Source organism: Vombatus ursinus, unplaced genomic scaffold (genome assembly GCF_900497805.2).
Source record: "Vombatus ursinus unplaced genomic scaffold, bare-nosed wombat genome assembly UNPS02014807.1, whole genome shotgun sequence".
Taxonomy (NCBI): Eukaryota; Metazoa; Chordata; class Mammalia; order Diprotodontia; family Vombatidae; genus Vombatus; species Vombatus ursinus.
The window spans coordinates 5,968,611-5,991,489 of NW_020954585.1; the positions used below are offsets into that span (position 1 = coordinate 5,968,611).

General features: G+C 37.0%; 1 protein-coding gene across 3 annotated transcripts in view; it reads left to right on the forward strand.

The window, feature by feature from the left end:
* Positions 1-22,879, forward strand: part of BAIAP2L1 (BAI1 associated protein 2 like 1) — a 132,223-nt gene that overhangs the window by 93,325 nt on the left and 16,019 nt on the right. For 2 of the 3 annotated variants that reach the window (XM_027874595.1, XM_027874594.1), the window contains exons 6-12: positions 2,720-2,857; positions 3,401-3,553; positions 4,754-4,921; positions 6,494-6,641; positions 8,693-8,900; positions 11,434-11,511; positions 12,312-12,492. In XM_027874595.1, the coding sequence (XP_027730396.1) occupies positions 2,720-2,857; positions 3,401-3,553; positions 4,754-4,921; positions 6,494-6,641; positions 8,693-8,900; positions 11,434-11,511; positions 12,312-12,492 (1,074 nt within the window). The remainder of the gene's footprint in view (positions 1-2,719; positions 2,858-3,400; positions 3,554-4,753; positions 4,922-6,493; positions 6,642-8,692; positions 8,901-11,433; positions 11,512-12,311; positions 12,493-22,879) is intronic. The other variant, XM_027874596.1, reaches the window with a different exon arrangement.

The window sequence follows — 22,879 nt, forward strand, 5'->3', positions numbered from 1 at the left end:
GTTTGGTATTTTTTAAGTGCTTAACACAGTACTAATCCTTGAGGTGTTTCATAAATATTTATTCCCTTCCTCTTTCCCCCCTTCCCTTTCACCAATCTAAATAAACACTTTTAGCCTTTTCTTTGTTCACACCTCCATTCTTTCAATAAGAGTTTCCTTCAGCACTCCTCGAACTTCCATTCCATCCCAAACCTCTGTCCTTTATGCTCCTATAATTATACTAATACCCCCAAGCCCAGCTCTCCATATTTGGCGTTTCTCTTTTTCTGTTAATACAAAAAGCTACTACCATTTTTTTTTCTCACTTTGATGTGGCCTTTTGGCTCCCAGTCACCTTATCAGAACCTTTCCCAGCATTGTCCTTATATTCCCTTTTCCAACATCCACCTAATCTACTGAGCAGGTTTTGTTTTGTTTTGTTTTTTTACAATTCAATTATCTTGCTAAAGATCTTTTGCAGTCCTTTTGTTTCCTAAATTCCTTTTAATGAATCTCTTGCTTTCTTCCACCTTCTGGCCCTTACTGAAACCTGAGTCCCTCCTAATGTCCCTCCTTTCACCACCCTTTCCAGTTTTGGCTACTCTTTCTCTCATTCTCCACCCTCACTGGTCCCAATTGGGGAGCCAAAATGGTTTTTATTCCTGTTGGCCCTTCCACACTCTCCCTCTACCAGCTTTGATAAATCCTGGTGATTATTATCTATGGACAACTACCCCCATCACTCTCTCTCTCTCTCTCTCTCTCTCTCTAAATGAGCCGTGTGCTAGGCTCATAATTCTTTTCTGAGTCACTTGTACTCATACTTGAAGATTTCAACCTCTATAATGATGTTTCCTCAGTCTACTCACTTCCCATGACTTGTTCTTCCATTCCACCTCAGCTACACACAGATGGTCATACCCTTGGTCTTACCATCATCCACAAGTGTTCCATTTCCATGTTTATAAACTCTGGAATTCCTTTATCTGATCACATCTTTCATCATCCCATCTTTTTCTGTGCCTTGTGATTTTGACGGCTATTCTTTCTGTTCACTGTGACCTCTGTTCCCTCCATTCTTCCCTGCCTTATCTCTGTCTTGACTCCAATCTGTCTTCCATTCAGGTGGTTTTTCTAAAGTGTAGGTCTGATCATTGTTATCCCCAGCCCAATGGGCTCTAGTGGCTTCCTGTTAACTGCAGGATCTAATATAAATGCCTTTGACATTTAAAACTGTTCTTAACTTGACCCCTTCCTACATTTCCAGACTTTTTATACCTTACTCTTCTCCACATACTCAATACTGCCCTATTTACAATTCCTCAAACAGCACACTCTATCTCCCATCTCTATGCCTTTGAACTAACTGGAATATTCTCACTCCTCAATTCAGCCTTTCAATTTCCCTCTCTTCAAGATTCAGCTCAAATCTCCCCTACTCCAGGCTATTTCCATTTCTCCTACCTGCTAATGCCTTCCCCTCATAGAGTGCCTTCCATTTCTTCTCTATATATCTTATATCTGTCTAGATTGTTTATATATTGTCTCATTATATTAATATTATGACATTAGAATGTAAGTAAGCTCTTTGAGGGCAGGGACTATCTGTTTGCTTGTTTATTTGCTTTTTTACTTTCCTTTTTTTCTTTTTTACTTATTCTAGCATTTAGCCCAGTGCCTGGAATGTATGTGTGCTTAATAAATTCTTGTCTGTTTAACCTGTCTTGACTTGACTCCTCCCACTTCTGTCTTTAAGGAATCTTTTAGATTTTCTTTCAGTAAAGAAAGCTGTAAAAGTTACTTTCCCTTCTCATCCAACCCATCCAGAATAAAATTAGGGCTACTCACCATTGAAAACTATTACCCTCCATTAGAGTGCTATTAAACCAAAGACATACACAAATGCTAAACACACATATAAATCTACACATAAAGACAGAGTTATAACTAGACTATACCATGATCCTATTATTTCTTAAAAATACAAACTCGATTTTTTTTTCTTTTTCTTGGTTTTTAATTGGGGGTACAGTAGATGGGACAGTTAGCTATAACAATGCCCCCCCAAAAAAGAGGGCTATTGAAACATTTTTTAAATACACATTAGAGAACAGAAGGAAATTCAGAAGGAGGCAACAACAAACAGGACAGTTTTGAAAGTAATATGTGGAACATATTATATACTTAAAAAAAAAAAGTAAGCAGTGTAAAATGGAGATTCACCATTTCACATACAATCCTCTTTTTTGTGTTAAAACTGTGTTTGTGTCTGTTAAGAGTAGTGTTAAAAATGAAAAAGAAGATATTTGTTCTTACTTTCATAGAGTTTCCTATCTAGCTGAGGTTTTAAAACATACAAACAATTCTTTAAATACAGAACAACTTACATGCAATATTTATATAGCACTTTATAATACGCAAAATGTTTTCCTCAACTTTCCTACAACTCTTCAGGATAGTATACAGATATTTTTCTACCCACTTTATAGATGAGAAAGTTGAGGTTTACAAGGGTTAATTGACTTGCTCATGATCATATAACAAGTGGTGGAGCCAGTGCCCAAGTCTCCTCAAAGCAGAGTTTTTCCATTCCAACAGGCAATTCTTCACCTCCCCACTATAATTATAAGGTGCATCAGAGATGCAAAATAGATGATCTGGCCCTTCATTAAATGGTAATTGACAGTGATAATTGGATAACCATTTATATGGTGTTTTTGGCATAATGTTTTAATTACAGGCAACTCTAAAGAGATACCAAACAGAACACAGAAGTAAATTAGATTCTTTGGAAAAATCTCAGGCGGAGTTGAAAAAGATTAGAAGGAAAAGTCAAGGTGGAAGAAATGCCCTAAAGTATGAACACAAAGAAATCGAGGTAAATAGAAGCTTCCTATCTGATTTTTCCAATTTCACTTTTAGGGGTTGATTAGATTTGTTTGTTTCTTTGCCTGCAAATGATTCTTGGTAAATGGTAGGCTTGTCTATCTCAATCTTTACCTGCTAATATTCTACCTGATAGGATGAATGATGTCCTAATTTGACGTAGTTTAGAGCAATTAGTAATCAGAACTTAGAGGCTGTTGAGTTTTCTATAGTTAACTACAGTTTCTATAGTTAACTACAGTTCATAAGTAAACCCTGAATCAAACTGAAGATGTGTGACACCCAATTGCCCAGTTTGACAGTGGATCATCTTAAAATAGGCTGTTAAATGATCTTTTTGAGATCTGATGCAGCAAGGGTATCTGCATTTAACATTCACTATTTTCAAATTTTAATTTAACAAAAAATGAACCAACATTACCAAATGTCAAACTGTAAATGTTGAGTTTGTACTGTGAACTTGGATTCTGTGATCTGGATAGCTTGATTTTTATCTTTGTTACAACACTTGTATAATTGCCATTTTTTTCCTTAGTATGTGGAAACTGTAACCTCTCGTCAGAGCGATATCCAAAAATTTATTGCAGATGGCTGCAAAGAAGCTCTCCTTGAAGAAAAAAGGCGATTCTGCTTTCTGGTTGACAAACACTGCTCTTTTGCTAATCACATAAATTACTATCACCTACAGGCAAGTATAAAAGGAAAGTAAGGCTGTGAGGGTGCTAGCAGTCTTATTTCCAGTTTCCTTCCATATACAATTCCCATTTACATAGGATTATAACATCATAGATTTAGAGTTGGAAGGGACCTCAGAAGCCAGGCTATCTACTCCAACCTCTTCTTTTTATAACTAAGGAAACCAAGACCTAGTGAGGTTGAGTGACTTCATCAAGGTATGCAGGTAATAGGCAACAGAAATAGGATTTCAACTTGGTCCTTTGACTCAAGAATCAGTCCTCTTTCTACTATATCACCATACTGTGTTCTGCATACACACGTATGTGTATATATGCAGGATATATAGTATATTAAAATATGCATATATTTTTGCAGAAGGCAATGTGGTGATATAGTGGGACAGGTTGTATACAAGGTATGTAAGTTTATAGTAAATACATGTTTCATATGACACAATATGTATATATTGCACACCATCTGTGTAAATATATACACACAGTATGAAATTGGTTTGATCTTTTTTTCCCCCTTAATATGGATTTAGGTAACTTGAACAACTTTAGAAGATATTTTTGTATTTCCTATGTACAGAGTACATAGTAGATTTGTTGTTGTTTGGTCATTTTAGTTGTGTCTGACTCTTCATGACCCCATTTGGGGTTTTCTTGGTAAAGATTGTAGAGTGGGTCTACCATTTCCTTCTCCAGTTCATTTTACAAATGAGGAAACTGAGGCTTAACACAGTTAAGTGACTTGCCCAGGATCACACAACTAGTAAAAATCTGAGGTTGGATTTGAACTCAGATCTTTCTGATTCCAGGCCCAGCACTCTATCCACTTCACCATCAATAAATATTATTGAATTCAATTCAATTCAAACCCATGTCTTTTTGAGTAAGTAAATGATGGTATTGTCATGTGTGGCAAAGGCAGCATCTGGGGCGTGGGTGGAAAGAATACTGAACCAGAAGTTAGAAGGCAGGCATTCCTGTCCTAAGCCTGCCAGTAACTAGCTGTGCAATGATGGTCAAATCTCTTATCCTCTCTGAGCGTCAGTGTCTTTGTCTATAAAATGAGAGGTTTGGCCTAGGCAGTTTCCAAAGTCCCTACCAGCTCTATAGTTCATCATTGTAGGAGATGTCATATTTATCACCAAGTTCCCAAACAAAACAAGTTCCTCCTTAACTCTTTCTTTCTTCTGGTTTTACAGTCTGCAGAATTACTCAATTCTAAACTACCTAAATGGCAGGAAACTTGTGGTGATGCCACCAAAGTGCCAGAGAAGATCATGAATATGATAGAAGAAATAAAGACACCAGGTTCCACCCCAGTATCAGGAACTCCTCAACCTTCACCAATGATAGAAAGAAGCAGTCTGGTGAGTACTTTTATTTCCATTTCTATATTACTGTGTGTTTAGGCACAGCTTTTTCTAGAAGCCAATCTAACCCAAGAAGTATCCTAGAATAATGAATAGAGCACTGGGCTTGGAATCAGAAAGACCTGGGTTCAAACCCTGTTTCTGATACGTACTAGATGTGTGATGCTGGACCAATCACTTAACCTCAGTTTCCTCACCTGTAAAATGAGGGGGTTGGACTTGATGGCCTCTCAGGTCCTTTCCAACTCTAAATCTTCTCTGCTGGACAGTGGAAATTTAGCACACTTTCAAGAAGAAGCCACTCTTTCTGAAAAGATCCTTTCATTCCTTTCTTTTGCCCTTCTCTCTAACCTAGGTTTTGAAATTATCTGTGGGAGGTTTGCAGCATCACCTTAAACAACATTCTGGGTACTGTGAACAATTTTATTTCTGTTTCTAATTCTTTGGAAATCCCAAGATTAAAACATTTATTCCTATAGGGAATTTGCAAATATCTGGAACTAGAGATGTGAAAAATTATTATGTTATGTGCCTCTAATATCTCTTAAGATGACTAGTGTGTACAACAATATGATTCATCATTGGCCAAAAAAAAAATGAATAAAAGTAATAGGTAACGAGGTATAGTGGATGGAGATCCATCCTTGATATCTGCAAACCTCAGGTTCAGGTCCTGCCTCTTACACATACTGACTGTGTGACCCAAGGCAAGTCAGTTAACATCCCAGGCTCTTATTAATGTACTAGGATTATAAATTGCCAGTCTCTTCCTTGATAAAGGGAGCTTCCTCACTGAGAGTTACCTATACCAGTGAAATCACAATTGTCTGGTCCAAATCAAAATAATAATAATGCTCTGGGTTCAGGTTGGGCTTTCTAATAAAGACTTTAAAGCATTTAATCCATCAACAAGCATGTATTAAATTCTTGCTATATGCTAGGTGCTAAAGATACAAATGCAAAGAAAGAATCACTATTCATTTTATTATTTATTTAAGGTCTCAGACCTCACTTGTGTTACAATCCCAAGGATTTGTGACTCTTGCAGTAATTTGAATGTATTGGTAACATCCTCACATAGAATAAGAACATTGAGAGTCTAGGAAATATGAGTCATGTCCTAGGTTTGGGGATTCCCTTTAGAAGTTTTGCAGTTTCACTTTAAGCAACTTTGTTGTTTTGTTGTGAAGTTGTTTCAGTTGTGTCTGACTCTTCATGATCCCATTTGAGGTTTTCTTGGCAAAGATACTGGAGCGGTTTGCCATTTCCTTCTTCAGCTCATTTTACAGATAAGGAAACTGAGGCAAACAGGATTAAGTGATTTGCTCAGGGTCACACAGCTAGTAAGTGTCTGAGAACAGATTTGAACTCAGGAAGATGAGTCTTCCCGATTCCAGACTTGGCTCTGTATCCATGTGATACCTAGTCACCCTTTAAGTAACTTGGTTGTGTCGAAATTTAATAGAACCTTAATGATAATACAGAATTGACATAGATGCTGTAATTTAAGGCAGTTAATTCAATATCATTACTCTTGTTTGTAAATATAATATTAATTATTATTCACAGGTCGGGAAAGATTATGCCACTCTCCCTAAACATTCACCGAAGATGCCCCCCGTTTCTTCGGCCAAAGCGTATGCCAGTCCTCTGGTTGATATGTTTAATAACCCAGCAACCATCCCAAAGACTTCAGAAAGGTTAAATGATACAGCTGGTAAGGAATTTTGTTGTAGTCTTTTTGAACCAATACTTAATTTGTAATTACACTCTGTCAATACTTTCAATAAAACATGTAGCAGTTGCCTTGAAAAATAGAAATATAACAAGTGCCAACGAAGAAAATTAGATTTAAAGGAACTAATCTTTCAACCCAAAGGTCCAGTACTCTTAAAAGAACGTTCTGATTAGTGACATGCTGGCTGTTTTGTGATACATGCTGAATTTGTGCACTGATAGATGCTTAGGGCCTGGGAAGGAATGAACAAGCATTTTTAATAAACATTTATGTGCCAAGCACCGTACTGTGCTGTACAATGCTCTGCACTGTATCTCTTGTATTCAATAATCTTATTTTCAAAATCTTCATTGAACAAACATTCATTAAGCATCTACCACCTCCAGGGCACTATGCTACAGTCTAAGAAGACAAAAACAAAACAGATTCCTGCCCTCAAGAAACTTTACATTCTGCTGGAGGGGCTCACATTCTGGGGATATAAGCTATAGTCAATGATATCTATGGCCATTATCATGAAATTGTATTTACAGTGAAACATTCAGATGATAAATTCACAGACTATAACTTCTCCTTGCTAGTAGGCTCAAAATCCAAATAAGTGTTTTTCATCTTTTCTAGCAAAGAATTATGTATGCTTTAGGGGCAGAATCAATACTATGGGGTGGCTTTCCCAAATGATAAATTCTTCATGCAACTAACATTATTAAACAGTTCTGAAAATTAAAAACCAAAATGTAAACTTGCATTTTTAGCCCTAAACATAGAAGGATTAATTGTTGCATGAAGATTACTAAACTCCCTAGGAGGTCATGATCCGTTTCTTTCCTCTGCCCTCAATCCACTTTTTGAGTCCCACTTCAAATAAAACTGACAAGAATCAACTGTGTGTAAAAAATAAGTTTGGGCTTTGAAGTAGTTGGGACAAAAATGAGCATAGGAAATCTTTAGAATGACTTTTGATTGAGAGAGATCTATATGGTAAGAATATTCTGTAGTCTTTTGCCTTTGGGAAATGCTACAAACAGTAGTAGTTTAGAATATATAATTAAAATATTGAATATAGGATTCACATTCATGTGGCTTTGATTTTTGTGGTTTTGGCAAGTATCACTATGGAAAGCTCAATGAAAACTCCTAATTGTTTCAATACTACCTAGGTAATTTGAATTTGGAAAGATTGCTATATTTAAATACTTGAGTATTACTGTTTACGCAAGTACCAAAGAGGAATGAAAACAACATTTTTTTTAAAAGAAATACATCAAAATGCATCTCAGGTTTAAAAGTTAGAATAACAACTATATGTCTGGAAAGAAACAAATTTCTCCATCCCTTCATATTTGCTTTTCAAAGTGGTATAATGTATCGTGATTGGAATGTTTCACGTATTTTCTTTACTCCTATGTTTCCATATACTTGTTTTGGGGGTAAGGTCATTAGATGAAGTTGGAGAAACTTCCATATTTTTAGATTTTCCATCCAGACAAATGAAGGCAAGATTCTTTATAAAAAATCTCCCCCTCCTCTCTTTTTTTTTTTTATTTTTTTGGAGGGAGAGGAACAGTAGAATCCGTCATTGGGATTTGAATTTTAGTTTTAAAATTTGGCATGTATGTCCTTTGAATATGATTAAAGTGTAGAGAACATGGGATGAGAAAATACTTTCTTGCCATCTGGGAGTAAAGAAGTTTTAGAGTTACAAAAAGAATGACCATAAACAGAATCAGATTGGCAAACTGAACAAGAAGGTTTTGGTTTGCTTTAATGATCTGGGGGAAAATTGTGGTCTGGAAATAAGATTCCTCTGGCCATATTTCTTTCTTTTCCCCTTGCCCTTAGTCTGATACTGATCAGAACTATTGTGAAAAACCAGCCAGTGACTTGATTGGATAGGTTGGAGTTATTGGCAAGGATTACAACAAGTGGCTTGGGGATTCTACCTATTTGAACCTGGCCTATATTTTGTTTAAAACAATTTAATGTTTTGTCGTATTGATTAGCCATCAATGTTACATTCATTTTAACAGATAATTCAGAGGATCCCAGTTTACAGCGATCTATTTCTGTGGCAACGGGATTAAACATGATTAAAAGGCAGAAAGTAAAAACAATCTTCCCACATACTGCTGGAAGTAACAAGACATTGCTTAGTTTTGCACAGGGAGACATCATCACATTGCTCATCCCAGAGGAAAAAGATGGCTGGCTCTATGGAGAACATGACCAAACTAAAGCGTAAGTCAATGAGTTGTGTGCACCGTGGTTACAAAGAAATTTAGCAATCAAAAGTAAGATTTGTTGTTGCTGAGTCATTTTAGTCGCATCTGCCATTTGGGATCTTAGCAAAGACACTGGAATAGTTTGTCATCTGCTTCTCTAGCTCATTTTTACAGATGAGGAAACTAAGGCAAAAAAGAGTCAAGTGACTTGCCCAGGGTCACATAACTAGTGTTTGAGACTAGATTTGAATTCAGGAAAATGAGTCTTCCCTGGCACTCTATCCACTTCGCGACCTAGTTGCCTGCCTAGCACATAGTAAGCACTTAATAAATGCATATTGACTGACAAAGAAGCCATATAGTTCAAAGCAGTGGTATTAATAACAGCAATGTAAACAATTCCCTGTAAACTCCAGAAGCAGCCTTCCCATTTTTAATCTAAGAAAGTAAAGGGTTAAAAAAAAAACCAATTGCTTTGGGACTGCTTCTCTTTAAATTCTGAAGCTCTTTCTTTTTTCTTCATGGGAATGCCAATCATATCAACAATTATTTCTCCTAATGTCATTGTGTCCTCTAAAACAACGAGCTGCCCAAGTGTAACAAAGACAACATTTGTAGCCAACAATGGCAATTTAATAGCTTTGTTCATGAGAGTCATTATATCAGGGACCTGATCCTCCTAGGTAGTAGAGGTAATATTATCATCCCCATTTTACAAATGAATAAACTTCAAGTCAAGTTAGGAGTAAATGTGGTGCAGTAGGAAGTATGCTGGTTTGGGAAACTGAGTGCCCAGAATTCAAATCTCAGCTTTGTTATCTACTGCCTGTGTGACCTTGGGCAAATTACTTAACCTCTCTAGGTCAGACTTCCTCTGTAAAATGAAGGAATTAGAGTAGGTGCAACTTATACCCCCAGCTCTTCTTATTCTAGTCTTTCACGCTTCTCTCAGTATCTTGCTATGAAAACAATGTATTTTTTGCCTTGTTCAATTTGCAAAATACTACCTGAACTTAATTGATATTGATAATACTTATTGAGGCTACTGTGTTCAGGACACTAGGCTATGCACAACATTGATGAGAAAGAGACAGTGCCTTTCTTTGAAAAGTTCATAATCTATTTGCAAAATAAAATAAATTTGTTGTTGTTCAGTCATTTCAGTCATGTCTGACTCTTTGTGACCCCCTTTGGGTTTTTCTTGGCAAAGATATTGGAGTGGTTTGCATTTCCTTCTCCAGATCATTTTACATATAAGGAACTGAGGCAACGAGAGTTTAGTGACTTGCCCAGGGTCACACAGTTAGTAAGTGTCTGAGGTCAGGTTTGAATTCAAGAAGAGGAGTCTTCCTGACTCCAGGCTGAGGACTCTATCCACTGTGCCACCTAGCAGCCCTGAGGCAAGTTTACAATGATGGAAAATCTTAACAGCTGAAATGGATTACCACTTTAATGTTGGCACAGCATTTTACACATAGATACATGCATACATACATATATACATACGTACATATATAGATAAAATTACGAGCTTAATTTTACCTTCTAAGTATAGTACAAGGCAAAATATGTTAAGTTTCAGAAAAAGAGATACAAGGTGCTATGAGGGTTAACAAGAGAGAGAACTGGCACACTGTTAGGGGAAATCAGGAAAAGTTTCATGGAGGAGGTGACATTTCAGGTATGCCCTGAAGGACGGGCAGGTAGAGTTTTGACAGGGATACAGGCAGAAGGCATTGCAAACAAAGAAGCCTCACAAGAAAAGGCATAAAGGTAAGAGAAGACAGTGCATATTGAATGTAGTTCAAGTTGTCCCAGAAAATAGATTGAGCCAGGGAGCAGATGAAGACTGGAAGAATTAATTGGGCCACACCGTAGAAGGCCTTGAATGCCAAATTGAGGAATTTGGATTTCATTAGGCGAGTAGCCAAGGTTTTGAGTAGAGCATGATCAGAGATATGTATCTATCTACCAGGTGCCTATCTACCATTTCAACAATGAGAGTTGCAGTGCCATGCTCATCTTTTGAGATAAAAATTTTACTACAACAGTGTTAAACTTGGATTTAGGAAGAAATATTCAAATTCAACCTCAGGCTTGAGTTTCCTCATCTGTAAAAGGAGATAATAATAACTGTAATACTTAATTTACAGAGATTTTCTAAGGATCAAACAAGATAATACATGGAAAGTGCTTTGCAAACCTTAAAGCACTGCATAAAAATCTGTTACTGTTCTACTTACGTGCCAAAAAGAAATGTTACAGGGCAGCTAGGTGGCGCGGTGGAAAGAGCACCAGCCCTGAAGTCAGGAGGTTCAAATCCAGCCTCAGACCAAACACTTGACATGTACTAGCTGTGTGACCTTGGGCAAGTCACTTAACCCCGATTGCCTCACCAAAAAAAAAAAAAAAAGAAATGTTACCCATTTTTCACTTTAGACCTTTTTTTTTTTTTTTACTAGTCAAGGCTTATGGTAAATTATTTCTTTATAGGTAAAATAAAATTCAAATGAAAATATAAGTTGTTGGGTTTTTTTCCTTCACTGTAGGAGGGGCTGGTTTCCATTATCATATACAAAGTCACTGGAAGAAAATGAAGAAGAAACACTAAATGTGCCAACTCCCAGGTAATAATTTGAGCTGTGAATTGTATTTCTCTATGCAAAATGCACTCTTTGCCTGAAAGCTTCATTGTACAACACTTCTCTAGGTATATTCATTATTCATTAACATACTGGAGACTCACTGCATGTTGAATAGTAATAAAAAACAACTTCTAGGCTTTTATTACTATTTTGCATTTTTTTTACCTTGCATTTATGTAATTCTTTTCCTTAAATCTTCCACAACATGAAAATACTATTTCAAGCCCAGATTCCCTAAATAGGAGAGGAAATCAGTAACATATTGAGATATTAAGAGGAAGGTATGTGGTAATGCATAATATCTATGAAAAATAAAAAAATTCATCTTAATTATTGACCTCTCTCACATATTTCTTCAGTAACTAATATGTTCTGAAGATGCCTATAACAAAACAAATGATGAGGATAACAAGCATAATAGAAAATGATGGAACTATTGTACTTCACGGGATGGTATACTGGTTTAAAAACAAACAAATTAGGGCAATTTGATACCAGCAGTACTAAATACAGCTGACATTTATTATGTCAGTTTCTCTAAAGTTCAGTGTATCTAGAAATCCCCCGGATGTCATAAATTGTTCTCTCTTATTTGTAATCCTTTTTCAGGATTTCTCAAGTGTCTAGTTATAAGTTCTCTCAATATATAGCCCTTTCTTTTTTACTTTGCATATAAATTTAGGGCAGATTCTGATCACTTGATGTTAGAAGCTTTGTTGTTTAGACTGTGAGACTTGATCTAATACATTTCTCCCTCCTTCCCTTCATTTTTTGGTTTGTAGCCCTGCACCTGTTAGAAGCATCAGTACAGTGAACTTAGCAGAAAAAAGTAATGTTGTCATCCCACCTCCTGATTATCTAGAATGTTTGTCTAGAGTTGCTGCTGCAGACAGAAGAATAGATACTTCTTTGAAAGGTTCTACATTTAAGCCACCAGCACCCAAACCAGAAATCACAACTCCTGTGAGTAAAACTAACTGATACTCAACTTGAACAGCAAAAACATTCCCTAAAGCAGAAATATTTCATCTCTTGATACACTGAGGTCATTCCTTGTTGTTGTTCAGTCATTTCAGTCCTGTCTGATTCTTTGTGACCCCATTTGAGGTTTTCTTGGCAAAGATACTGGAGTGGTCTGTCATTTCCTTCTCCAGCTCATTTTATAGATGAGAAAAGTGAGACAGACAGGGTTAAGTGACTTACCCAGGGTCACAAAGCTAGTAAGTGCCTAAGGCAGGATCTGATCTCAGATCTTCCTGACTCCAGCCCCAGCACTCTATCCACTGTGTCATCTAGGTGACCTGAAATCATTCCTATCTAGACATTTACTCTATTGAAGAACTTTAGGTGATGTCTATACTGTGGGGAATGTTTTCTCAGTGCCTGGTCCTTTTTTGTCAGACAACCCGTAACTTAAATAATTCTTTTGTTCTCATGTTATCTTTCAATTATTTACACACCATTATTTTCCTGATTGCCAGATTTTTTTTTCATATACACATCAACATATCAAGCCCTTCATCTCTGCTTATCGTAAGCCACGCATGCACGCTAATCCTTTGTCTAGTTACCTTTCTTTGGCTTTTCTTCATTTACCAATTTTATTTTTCTATAGAGCTACTTTATTTATTTGTACATCTTGTTAAAATTTAGGTTTCCCTACATCACTTATTGTTGTTTAGTAGTTTTCAGCAGTGTCCAACTCTTCAGGACCACATTTGGGGTTTTCTTGGCAAAAGATACTGGAGTGGTTTGCCATTTCATTTTTCAGCTCATTTTATAAATGAGGTAATTGAGGCAAGGAGGGTTAAGTGACTTGCCCAGGGTCACACAGCCAGTATGTCTGAGGCCACATTTGAATTCAGGAAGAGCCTGACTCTAGGCCAGGCACTCTATCCACTGCCCTTATCACTTATACATACTTCAAGTCATTTTTATTGTTCTTCATGTTTGCCCTTTAAAGTATCTTAAATTATCCTTATTTGACTGTAAGAAAAAAACTAAAATTTTTAAGAGGATGAGGACTGTCCATTGATTTCTTCCTGTCCTGGGACCATGGGAAATTTCTCTGCTGGTTAAGCCTTTTTGGGGGGAAGAGTAGATCTCCTCACAATTCTACTCCACCACTGCTTGCAGCCTTTTCTCCTTTTTCGAGGCCAATTCTGTTTGTTATATTAAATGGGGGAAGTGACTGGTATAGTGGAAAGAGCAACAAATTCTCAGAATCCTAAGACCTAAATTTGAATCTCAGTCTCCTACCTAATACTTACAAATTGGAGCCTGACCAGACCTCATTTTCTTCATCTGTAAAAATGATGAGGTTCTACTTAAATGATCTCTGGAGCCCTTCCCAGTTTTTAAATCTTCTGACGCCAAATAGGTTGTCCTTCATTTAGAGTTAACGTTGAGGAGTGTTGGCAAAACACGTAGACTGCCGAAGCACTGAGCCATACTCTAATGTATTTCATTCCCCACAAGTTCAAGCTCTTGGATTCACATTGAGGAACATATTTCTCTTATGTATGTTCCTTTAGATGACTAGATATATTTTGGAATATGTATACTCTGTAGAAAGCTAATTTTAAAAGCAGCTTTTCATAAGAATTTAATGCAGTATTGAAAGTAGAACTTTAAAAAAATAAAAACCAAATAGGACTTTTCTATTTAGCCAAGAGAATGCAATTATACATATGGCAGTTGACTAAAAAGTTATTTGTTAGGGGGAAAAAATTAAAGGTATATTTATTGTTTAGTCATTTTCAGTCATGTCTGACTTTTCTTGTCCCCATTCCCTTCTCTAACTCATTTTTATAGGTGAGGAAACTGAGGCAAACAGGGTTAAGTGACTTGCACAGAGTCACACAGCTAGTAAGTGTCTGAGGCCACATTGAACTCAGGTCTTCCTGACTCCAGGCCTGGCACTCTATCCAATATGCCACTTAGCTGGTATATTGATATATTGGCATATACCAATTATTTATCTATACATACCTACATATATATACATACATACATACATACATACATACACACACACGTATGCAATTGGTTTTTAACAAATTGAAATTATTTTAGTCTTACATTTATTCCATCAAGAATCTAAATTGAAATTCAGGTTCCATTGATGTAAACAGAACTATCATTCCTCTGGACTGGGGAGGAGGAGGGGAAAGGAAATTATTTTAGTCCTATTCCGTAACCAGGTGTCAAATTTGGGACTGGCCTCAATATATTTCCTAGGACATAAAAACACTTTTTTTAGGTGATGAAGGAACCTCTGTAGTGCATTTTATAAAGTTATAATCTTCCTAAAAGTTACTACATTTTACAGTAAACTCAAGATAGGATTAGAAAAGGCATATTTCTTTTGAAGAATATTTAGCCAATCTAACAGCACCTTTTAAAATGAAAAAAAAAGTCTCAACAAGAAGGTAAACATTCATTCCACAAGCAGTTATTAAGCACCTACTATAGACACTGGGGATACAAAAACAAACAAACAGTCCCTGTCTTCAAGGATTGTAGATTTGGAATTGGACCAAACCTTAGAGGTCCTCTTAGGCCACACCTCTCATTTCACAGGCAAAGAAACTGCAGACCAGAGAGGTGAAATAAACTAATGTACCCATAACCATACAGCCAGTGTTAGAGACATGATGTGAACCTGGTTTTTCCTGCCTTTATACTTGACTCTTAAACAATTCTACCACACAACCTCTCATGAATCCTAGGATAGGATGGTTTCAAATCAATCTAGGTTATGAACCTAGTACACTTCTGCTTACGTTCTATTGAGAAGAAATATGTACTCAGACGGGTATATATAAACTTTCTACAAATACAAAAGACAAAGGAATTTCCAATAGGGGAAGGCACTGGCCTCTGGGGGCCGATGAGCTGAGCCTTGAAGGGAGCAAGGAGATGGGACGGACAATACTCCCAGCAACATGACTATCTTGCTAAGAGAGAGACTGGTATCTAGTTTTAAAATCAAGAATTTTTATTCCTTCTTATGTTTTTTACTTCTTGTTTAAAACAATGGTTAAGAAAGTCTCTTGTTGGGGGCAGCTAGGTGGCGCAGTGGATAGAGCACCGGCCCTGAAGTCAGGAGGACCTGAGTTCAAATCCGGCCTCAAACTAAACACTTGATGCTTACTAGCTGTGTGACCCTGGGCAAGTCACTTAACCCCAATTGCCTAACCAAAAAAAGAAAGTCTCTTGTATAATTCTTTTATCTCAGTGAGTTTCATCGATTGTAAAATACATAATAATCGCCAGCATTTCTATAGCACTTTTAAATTTACATATATTGTCTCATTCCTCCTCAGAACAGCTCTATGAGGTAGATGTTATTATTATCCCCATTTAACAGATGAGGAAACTGAAGCTGAGAGAGGTTAAGTGACTTGCCCAGGGACACATATTTAATAAATATCTGGGGCAGGATTTGAACACAGGTCTTCTTGACTCTGAACTGAACATTCTGTGTTGTACCACCTCCCTGTATATACATATACATACACACATATGTACCTATGCATGCATATATGTACATACATACGTACATACACATAGATATGTATATATCAGTGATTGTAAATTCATTATTTGGTATCTGAGATCTAAATTTGCACCTTAATTTCTGAGAGTACATATAGATAGGATATCATGAAAAGTGCTGAGATTACATAACAAGTATGTGAAATGAAACCTGTAAAAAATGTCTCCTTTTTTTCACCTCTACTTCCTTGTGTCTAAGTATCTTGAATGAAGAAGTTCTAGCAAGGAAAAGAAGTGTGTACTTTATTGCAAGGTTAACCAAGAAGGGTGTGGAGGTGAAAGGGAAGGGAAAGGAAAAGTTAAAGTGTATTTTCTTCTCCCTCCCACCCCCAATCATAAGCAGATTCTGCCCTCAGCTCTCTGATTTGCTTTTGTCTCCCTACACGCACTCCCTTGGTGAGCTCATCCCCTCTCTCATGATTTCAGCTATCATCTTTGAGGAGATGAATCCCAAACTTGCTTTTCTAGTCCCGATACTTCATAGGGATTTCAAGCTATTGCTTGAGATCAAATCTAGCCTCAGACACTTACTAGCTGTGTGACCCTGGGCAAAGTCCTAACCTCTTTCTGCTTCAGTTTCCTGTAAAACAGAGATAAGGTTGCTCCCACCTTACAGGGCTGTTGTGAAGATCAAATGAGATAATGTCTGCAAAGTACTTAGCACCGCTCCTGGCACATAATAAATAGGTACTATATAAATGTGAACTATTATTACTGTTGTCGTTATTAATGAAAATTTGGCTTAAAGTCTGGCCAGGAGGCTATGTGGATTCCCAAGCCCAGAGTCAACCTTGACTCTTCCCTCTCCCTCAAGTGACCATATCTAATGAGTTGTCAAATCTGATTAATTCTACCTCCACAATAGCAGTTACACTTATTCCTTTCTCTCCACTCACAGAGCAGCCACCCTAGTTGAGGCCCTCACCACCTTTCACCTGTACTATTGCAACACTTTTTTTGTTGGATTCCCAGTTTCCAGTATCTCCTTTTCCTATCCATCCTCCACAAAACTGAACAAAATAATCTTCCTACAGTGAAAGCCTGACCTTGTCACTTCTCTCCTCAAGAATCTTCAGTGGCTCCCTCTTTCCTCTAGAATAAGATACAAACTCTTCGGTTTGACCTTTAAAACCTTTTGTACTTTGGTTTTAGCCTACATTTCCAGATTTATTTCCCATTGCTCCCCCATGGGCATGACATATTCCAGCCAAACTGGCCTGTTTATTGTTCCTTAAACTCAGCATTCCATCCCCTACCTCCATGCCTATAATGCGTTCTTATCTCATTCTTATCTCTGCCTCTTCAACTCCCTAGACTCCTTTAAGGTCCAACATGAATCTCCTCTTCTGTCAGATATTTCCTGGTGTTAGTATTCTTCCCCTCCTCAAATTATCTTGTATTTACATCTCTATTTGTTTATTTATATCCCCCAATAGAATGTATCTTCCTTGAGGACCGGGCTCCATTTTGTGTTCCTCCTCACCATTGGCTCTGCACTTTATGAGTAGTAGGCTGCTTGGTAGATGTTTGCTGGGTTGTCTTGAATGTTAGAAGTGATGGTTTTATGTTACTTTTTTTGGTTGTTTTTGTGTTAACTTTAGTATTGTGTTTGATCACTTGTTTTTCAAAACATTTCTTAATATTTGAGGATAAAAGCAAACTCTGTGTTTTTATTATGATACCACGAAAAAGAACTATCCCACCTGACATTTATATAGTATATCCATCATTTGGAAAAAATTTCAGTAGCATCTTTAAGAGGCTTAAGTTTTTAACATATAATTGACGTGCTATTTCTGTACCTGTACAAATCAAAATAAATGCCAAGAATTATGCAACACAGTTAATAAGTTGCATAAAGTCAAAATACTGTCTACTATAGAGACATTATTCCATTTTAATTCTTTTTATACTTTAATGAAACTCATTTACCTCTTCCAGTGACAGGCAGAAAATGTGCTATTTTTGTACATATTCATAAATTGGGAAATTATTGTTTTTCTGATCTGAAAGTTAATGGAGAGGAGAGAAACACTTCATGTTCCAAGTAACGATCAGCTGAGTTTTAGGGTTTGGGAGGGAAAGCATGGGGTCCTTCAGGCTAGAGACATAACCTGGAAACAGGGACAGGACAAGAGCATTTGTGTGTCCTTCTCAAGGCTTGAAAATTGGGCCTCCACTGTAACATAAGGAAGTACAAGGCAGAATGGCCTAGTGGATAGAAACTGGACTTGAAAGTCAGAAAGACCTTGGGCCAAATCTTACCTCAGTTAACTTATTAACTGTGTTAATCCCAATCAAGTCACTTAAATCTTTGAGTCTCAGTTTTTTCATCTGTAAAAATACGTACCTACCTTGCAGAGTTATTCTGAACCTCAAACAAGAGAAAGTATATATAAAGTGTGTATATATATATATATATATAGCAAACCTTAAAGCTATCTATAAATTTGAACCACCATTTTTCACAAATAATGCATATGTGGCATAGAAAGCAGAATTTGGACATTTAAAATATGCACATTTAGTTTTTAAAACCTAGCATTAAAGGGTGAGCTTCATTGTGCTCCTGCTCCTGCCTTTGCTTGCTTTACAATTGCCTCTGGCCAGGCAGTCCCTTTTCTGCCCAGAAGAACCAAGAAGAACTACAAGATTTCATGGTGTCTGGGGGGCAGCTAGTTGGCGCAGTGTATAGAGCACCGGCCCTGGATTCAGGAGGACCTGAGTTCAAATGTGACCTCAGACACTTCACACTTACTAGCTGTGTGACCCTGGGCAAGTCACTTAACCCCATTGCCTAGCCAATAAAACAAAGAAAAAAAAATTTCATGGTGTCTGAATGCTGATAACTATACCTTAAGGGCTACTTACTGTGTGACCTTGCCTCTTTTTCTGTTTCTCTTATTCTCCATCTACAGAAGGATGAAAATAACTAATCTGTCCCTGGGATGAGGAGAGCAATAATTGGGTTTAAAAGTTGAAAACAATCATATAAAACTAAAAGTACTTTGCCATTATGGTTAAAGTATTCCTTCTGGTATAAAAATTACATGGAACTAACTTCCATCACTAATACAGAAAGTGATTTGTGTGTTTGATGCAAAGTTTTAGATTTTTCCTATCCTAAAAGGAAAACCAAACCCTTCCATTAGAAAACTTTTTTTGTGAAATGCAACCAGCTATGAATCAGTATACATTTGCCACTTATTCATTTATTAAGTTCATGCCCAAGAGGTAAAATCTTAATACAGTATTTCGCTACTCTCCAGTCATATGAGATATTCTAAGGATGTCACTGTCAACAACAAATAGGTCATCAGCAGTAAGAACAGAAAGAAAACAAGAGTTACTTCAAAGGAAATAACTGTAACAGGTGAAATTGCTCCTATTTATAATAACCAGCCTCTGGCAAAGGCAGCAGGAGGCACATGATCTAGCTATCTTTGTCTCTGGAAGCCTGGGGAAGAATTGGATGTGCTTAAAGAAATGAAAGCAGGGAAAGTACAGGTCATACAAAGTAGAACAATGAGCCATTCAAATGTTTGATCCAGAATTTAATGGTCAAGGAACACATCGCTAAAGACAAAACATAAATTACCTGGAAAACAGTCTTCCAAAGCCAATAGAGTTTGAGAGAGGAAATGTTCAGCTTTGTGGAGGTGGGGAGGAGGGAAATGCCAAAATAAAAAAAAAAAGTAAGTTCTTCTAACATTTATTTGCCCAGAAGATAATTATCTCCCCCTTTCTAAGCTACAGCCTATTGATCAACTGAGGATGTTGGAAATATAGATAAGTCAGAATTCAGCCTGAGCACTGGAACATACAATTTATGATTCTCTAGAAAACTTTCAAAGCCTTGTATTCTCCAAAAATCTAATAAATTTACTTCTCCCTGCACACACAGGCAACAATCCAAATTCTTAAATTCAGAGAAAATGGTACAACATGGAAGGAATCACAAAAACAAATCCTCAGTGAATTAGAAGTCCCTACTACCAAGTATGCGTTCAGAAATTTAGAGCTGAAAGTGCATTTAATCCAACCCCCTCATGTTATAGTTGAGGAAACTGAGGCCCAGAGGGATTAAGAGACCTACCCAAGGTCACACAGTTAAGAAGTGACAGGGCCAGTGTCTTACGACTCCAAATCTAGCATTCCTTCCACTGTACCTGTTAGAATATTTGTTCTTGAACCTACTCACCTGGAAAATATTGTCACCTGCCATAAGGGTTGTTGTGCTGCCAAGGCTAAAATCTCATTCAATCTCAAAAGTTCTTAGAAGAAACTCTCTTTTTTTTTTTAATTGGATATAAAGAATGAAAACTAGGGACATCAGAATCAGTCAAGGAAGTAGAACAGAGGTGAGGAAGTAGGCAGATAACTGGTTTTCCCCTAGTAATTGCAACTAAGAAAAAGTTTATTCATAAGACCATAGCTCTACAATTTGGAACTATACCCAAATGTGCACAACCTTTGACCCAGCAATAGCACTTATTGGGTCATATCCCAAAGAGATTATACAAATGGGAAAAGGACCCACAAGTACAAAAATATTTATAGCAGCTCTTTTTGTGGTGGCAAAGAAGTGGAAATTGAAAGGATGACCATCAATTGGGAATGGCTGAACAACCTGTGGTATATGAATGTAATTGTGTTATAAGAAATGATGAGCAGGTGGACTTCAGAAAAACCTGGAAAGACTTGTGTGGTCTGATGCTGAGTGAAGTGAATAGAACCAGGAGAATGTTGTACAAGACAACAGCCATGTTGTGACATGACTAATATTGATAAACTTAACCCTTCCCAGCAGTACAAGGACCTAAGACATCTCCAAAGACCTCATGATGGAAAATGCTATCCATATCCAAAGAAAGAATTATGGAGTTTGAATGCAGATTGAAACATACTATTTGCTATTTTTTTCTTCTGTTGAGTTTTGTTTCCTCTTTCAGTGGTTCCTTCTATTGGTTCTAATTCTTACTTACAACATCACTAATGTGAAAATATGTTTAATAGGAATGTATACGTATAGCCTATATCAGATTGCGCGCCATCTTGGGGAGGGAGGTGGGGAAAGAGGGGTAGAAAAAATTTAAACTCAAAAGCATTTGGAAGTGATTGTTGATAAATCAAAATAAGTTAATTAAAATAATAAAAATAAAATTTAAAAAAAATAAGATCATAGCTCTAAAGCAGCAAGAGACCCCAGGAAGCCTCTAGTCTAACTCCATTGTTTTACAGATAATGAAACTGAACCCAGGGAAGTTTAAATGACTTGTCTGATGTCCTCAGAGGTAGGCATTGAACCCAGGTACTCTGCCTTTCTAGGTGGTACTCTTTATACAGATCCTACAAAGTCATCTCAGTCCCTCTTGTTATTTTTTTTCCCCTTAAAAAAAAGTATCCTGACACCACTCCAACAGAAGGTCAATATTTCAAAGGACATGTTTGCTTTGACTGTGAATGACTTTGGGTTTGTTTTGTTTTTTAAGTATCAGTTGGTGCCATGCACACAACTAGCACATGTCAGCTAGTCAATGTTCACAATTTAATGCCATGAAAAAGAATATTTATTTGAGTCGCCCAGTCTGTATAGCCCTAGCAAATACTGCCTTGAAATAGCACTTTTATGAAGTATAAAGGCAAGCACAAGACTTTTTAAAAATTATTACATTTTGTTTTTACATCACCTACATATCCCAGTCTATTCCTCCCCTTCCCAGAGAGCCATCCCTATAATTTAAAATAAAAAGGGAGGGTGGGGGGAACTGATCAAGAACACCAAAAAACCTGTCATCCAAGTCCAGCATTGTATGCAGGGACCCATACCCATGGTCCCCACCTCTGCGAAGACGGAAAAGGGGAAGTGCCTTCTCATATCTATTCTTCGGCTTTCCATCTCACTTGTTTTGTTGATACTCTCTTTTCCATTCATATTGTTGTAGTTATTATGTGTATTGTTTTCCTGGTTCTGCTTATTTCATTTTGCATCAATTCAGATAATTGTTCCATGCTTCACCATATTCTTCATACTTATTATTCCTTATAGCATAGTAATATTCCATAATAATTACATTCATGTACTGTATTTTTTTTTCGTTATTCTCCAATCAGTTACAGGCACCTACTTTGTTCTTTGCTACTACAAAAGGCAGTGCTATAAATATTTTGGTACAGAGGATGTCTCTTTTATCATTGAGCTCCTTGGGGTACAAGACATCAGACATTATACATACTAGTAACTTTAGAATAGCAAGGGCAAGTGACTGGCATAAAGCACAAAAATGGCTTCCAGGGACTAACTGCGCAGATGTGGGCAAATCACCAAGTCTTCCTGTAGATTTGCCTGAGAGACTTAGACATAATGATACCCTTCTGACGGGGCTTTTGTGAGAATGTGCATGAAATACTTTGAGATTGCCCAGATGAAAGACACTCCATAAATGCAAAGTGTTATTATTATTTATTAGTTTAAGGAGGTCTGGTGATGCAGCATGGGAGCATAAGTTATGGAAGAAAGGTAGTAAACAAGCATTTATTAAGTGCTTACTAGGTACCAGGCACTGGGCTAAGTGCTGAGAATACAAGCAAGCAAAAAAAATAAAAGGCAGTATTATGTTCTAATGAGGAAAGATAGTAAGCAAAAGGAAGCTGAAGGGGTAAGGGAGTGGGGAGAGAAAGATGAAACTACCACGTGTGTGATATATGCTCCAATAGAAGGAATACCCATATTGATGATATCTCCTTGTACTCTACCCTCATCAGACCTCATCTGGGGTACTGTGTTCAT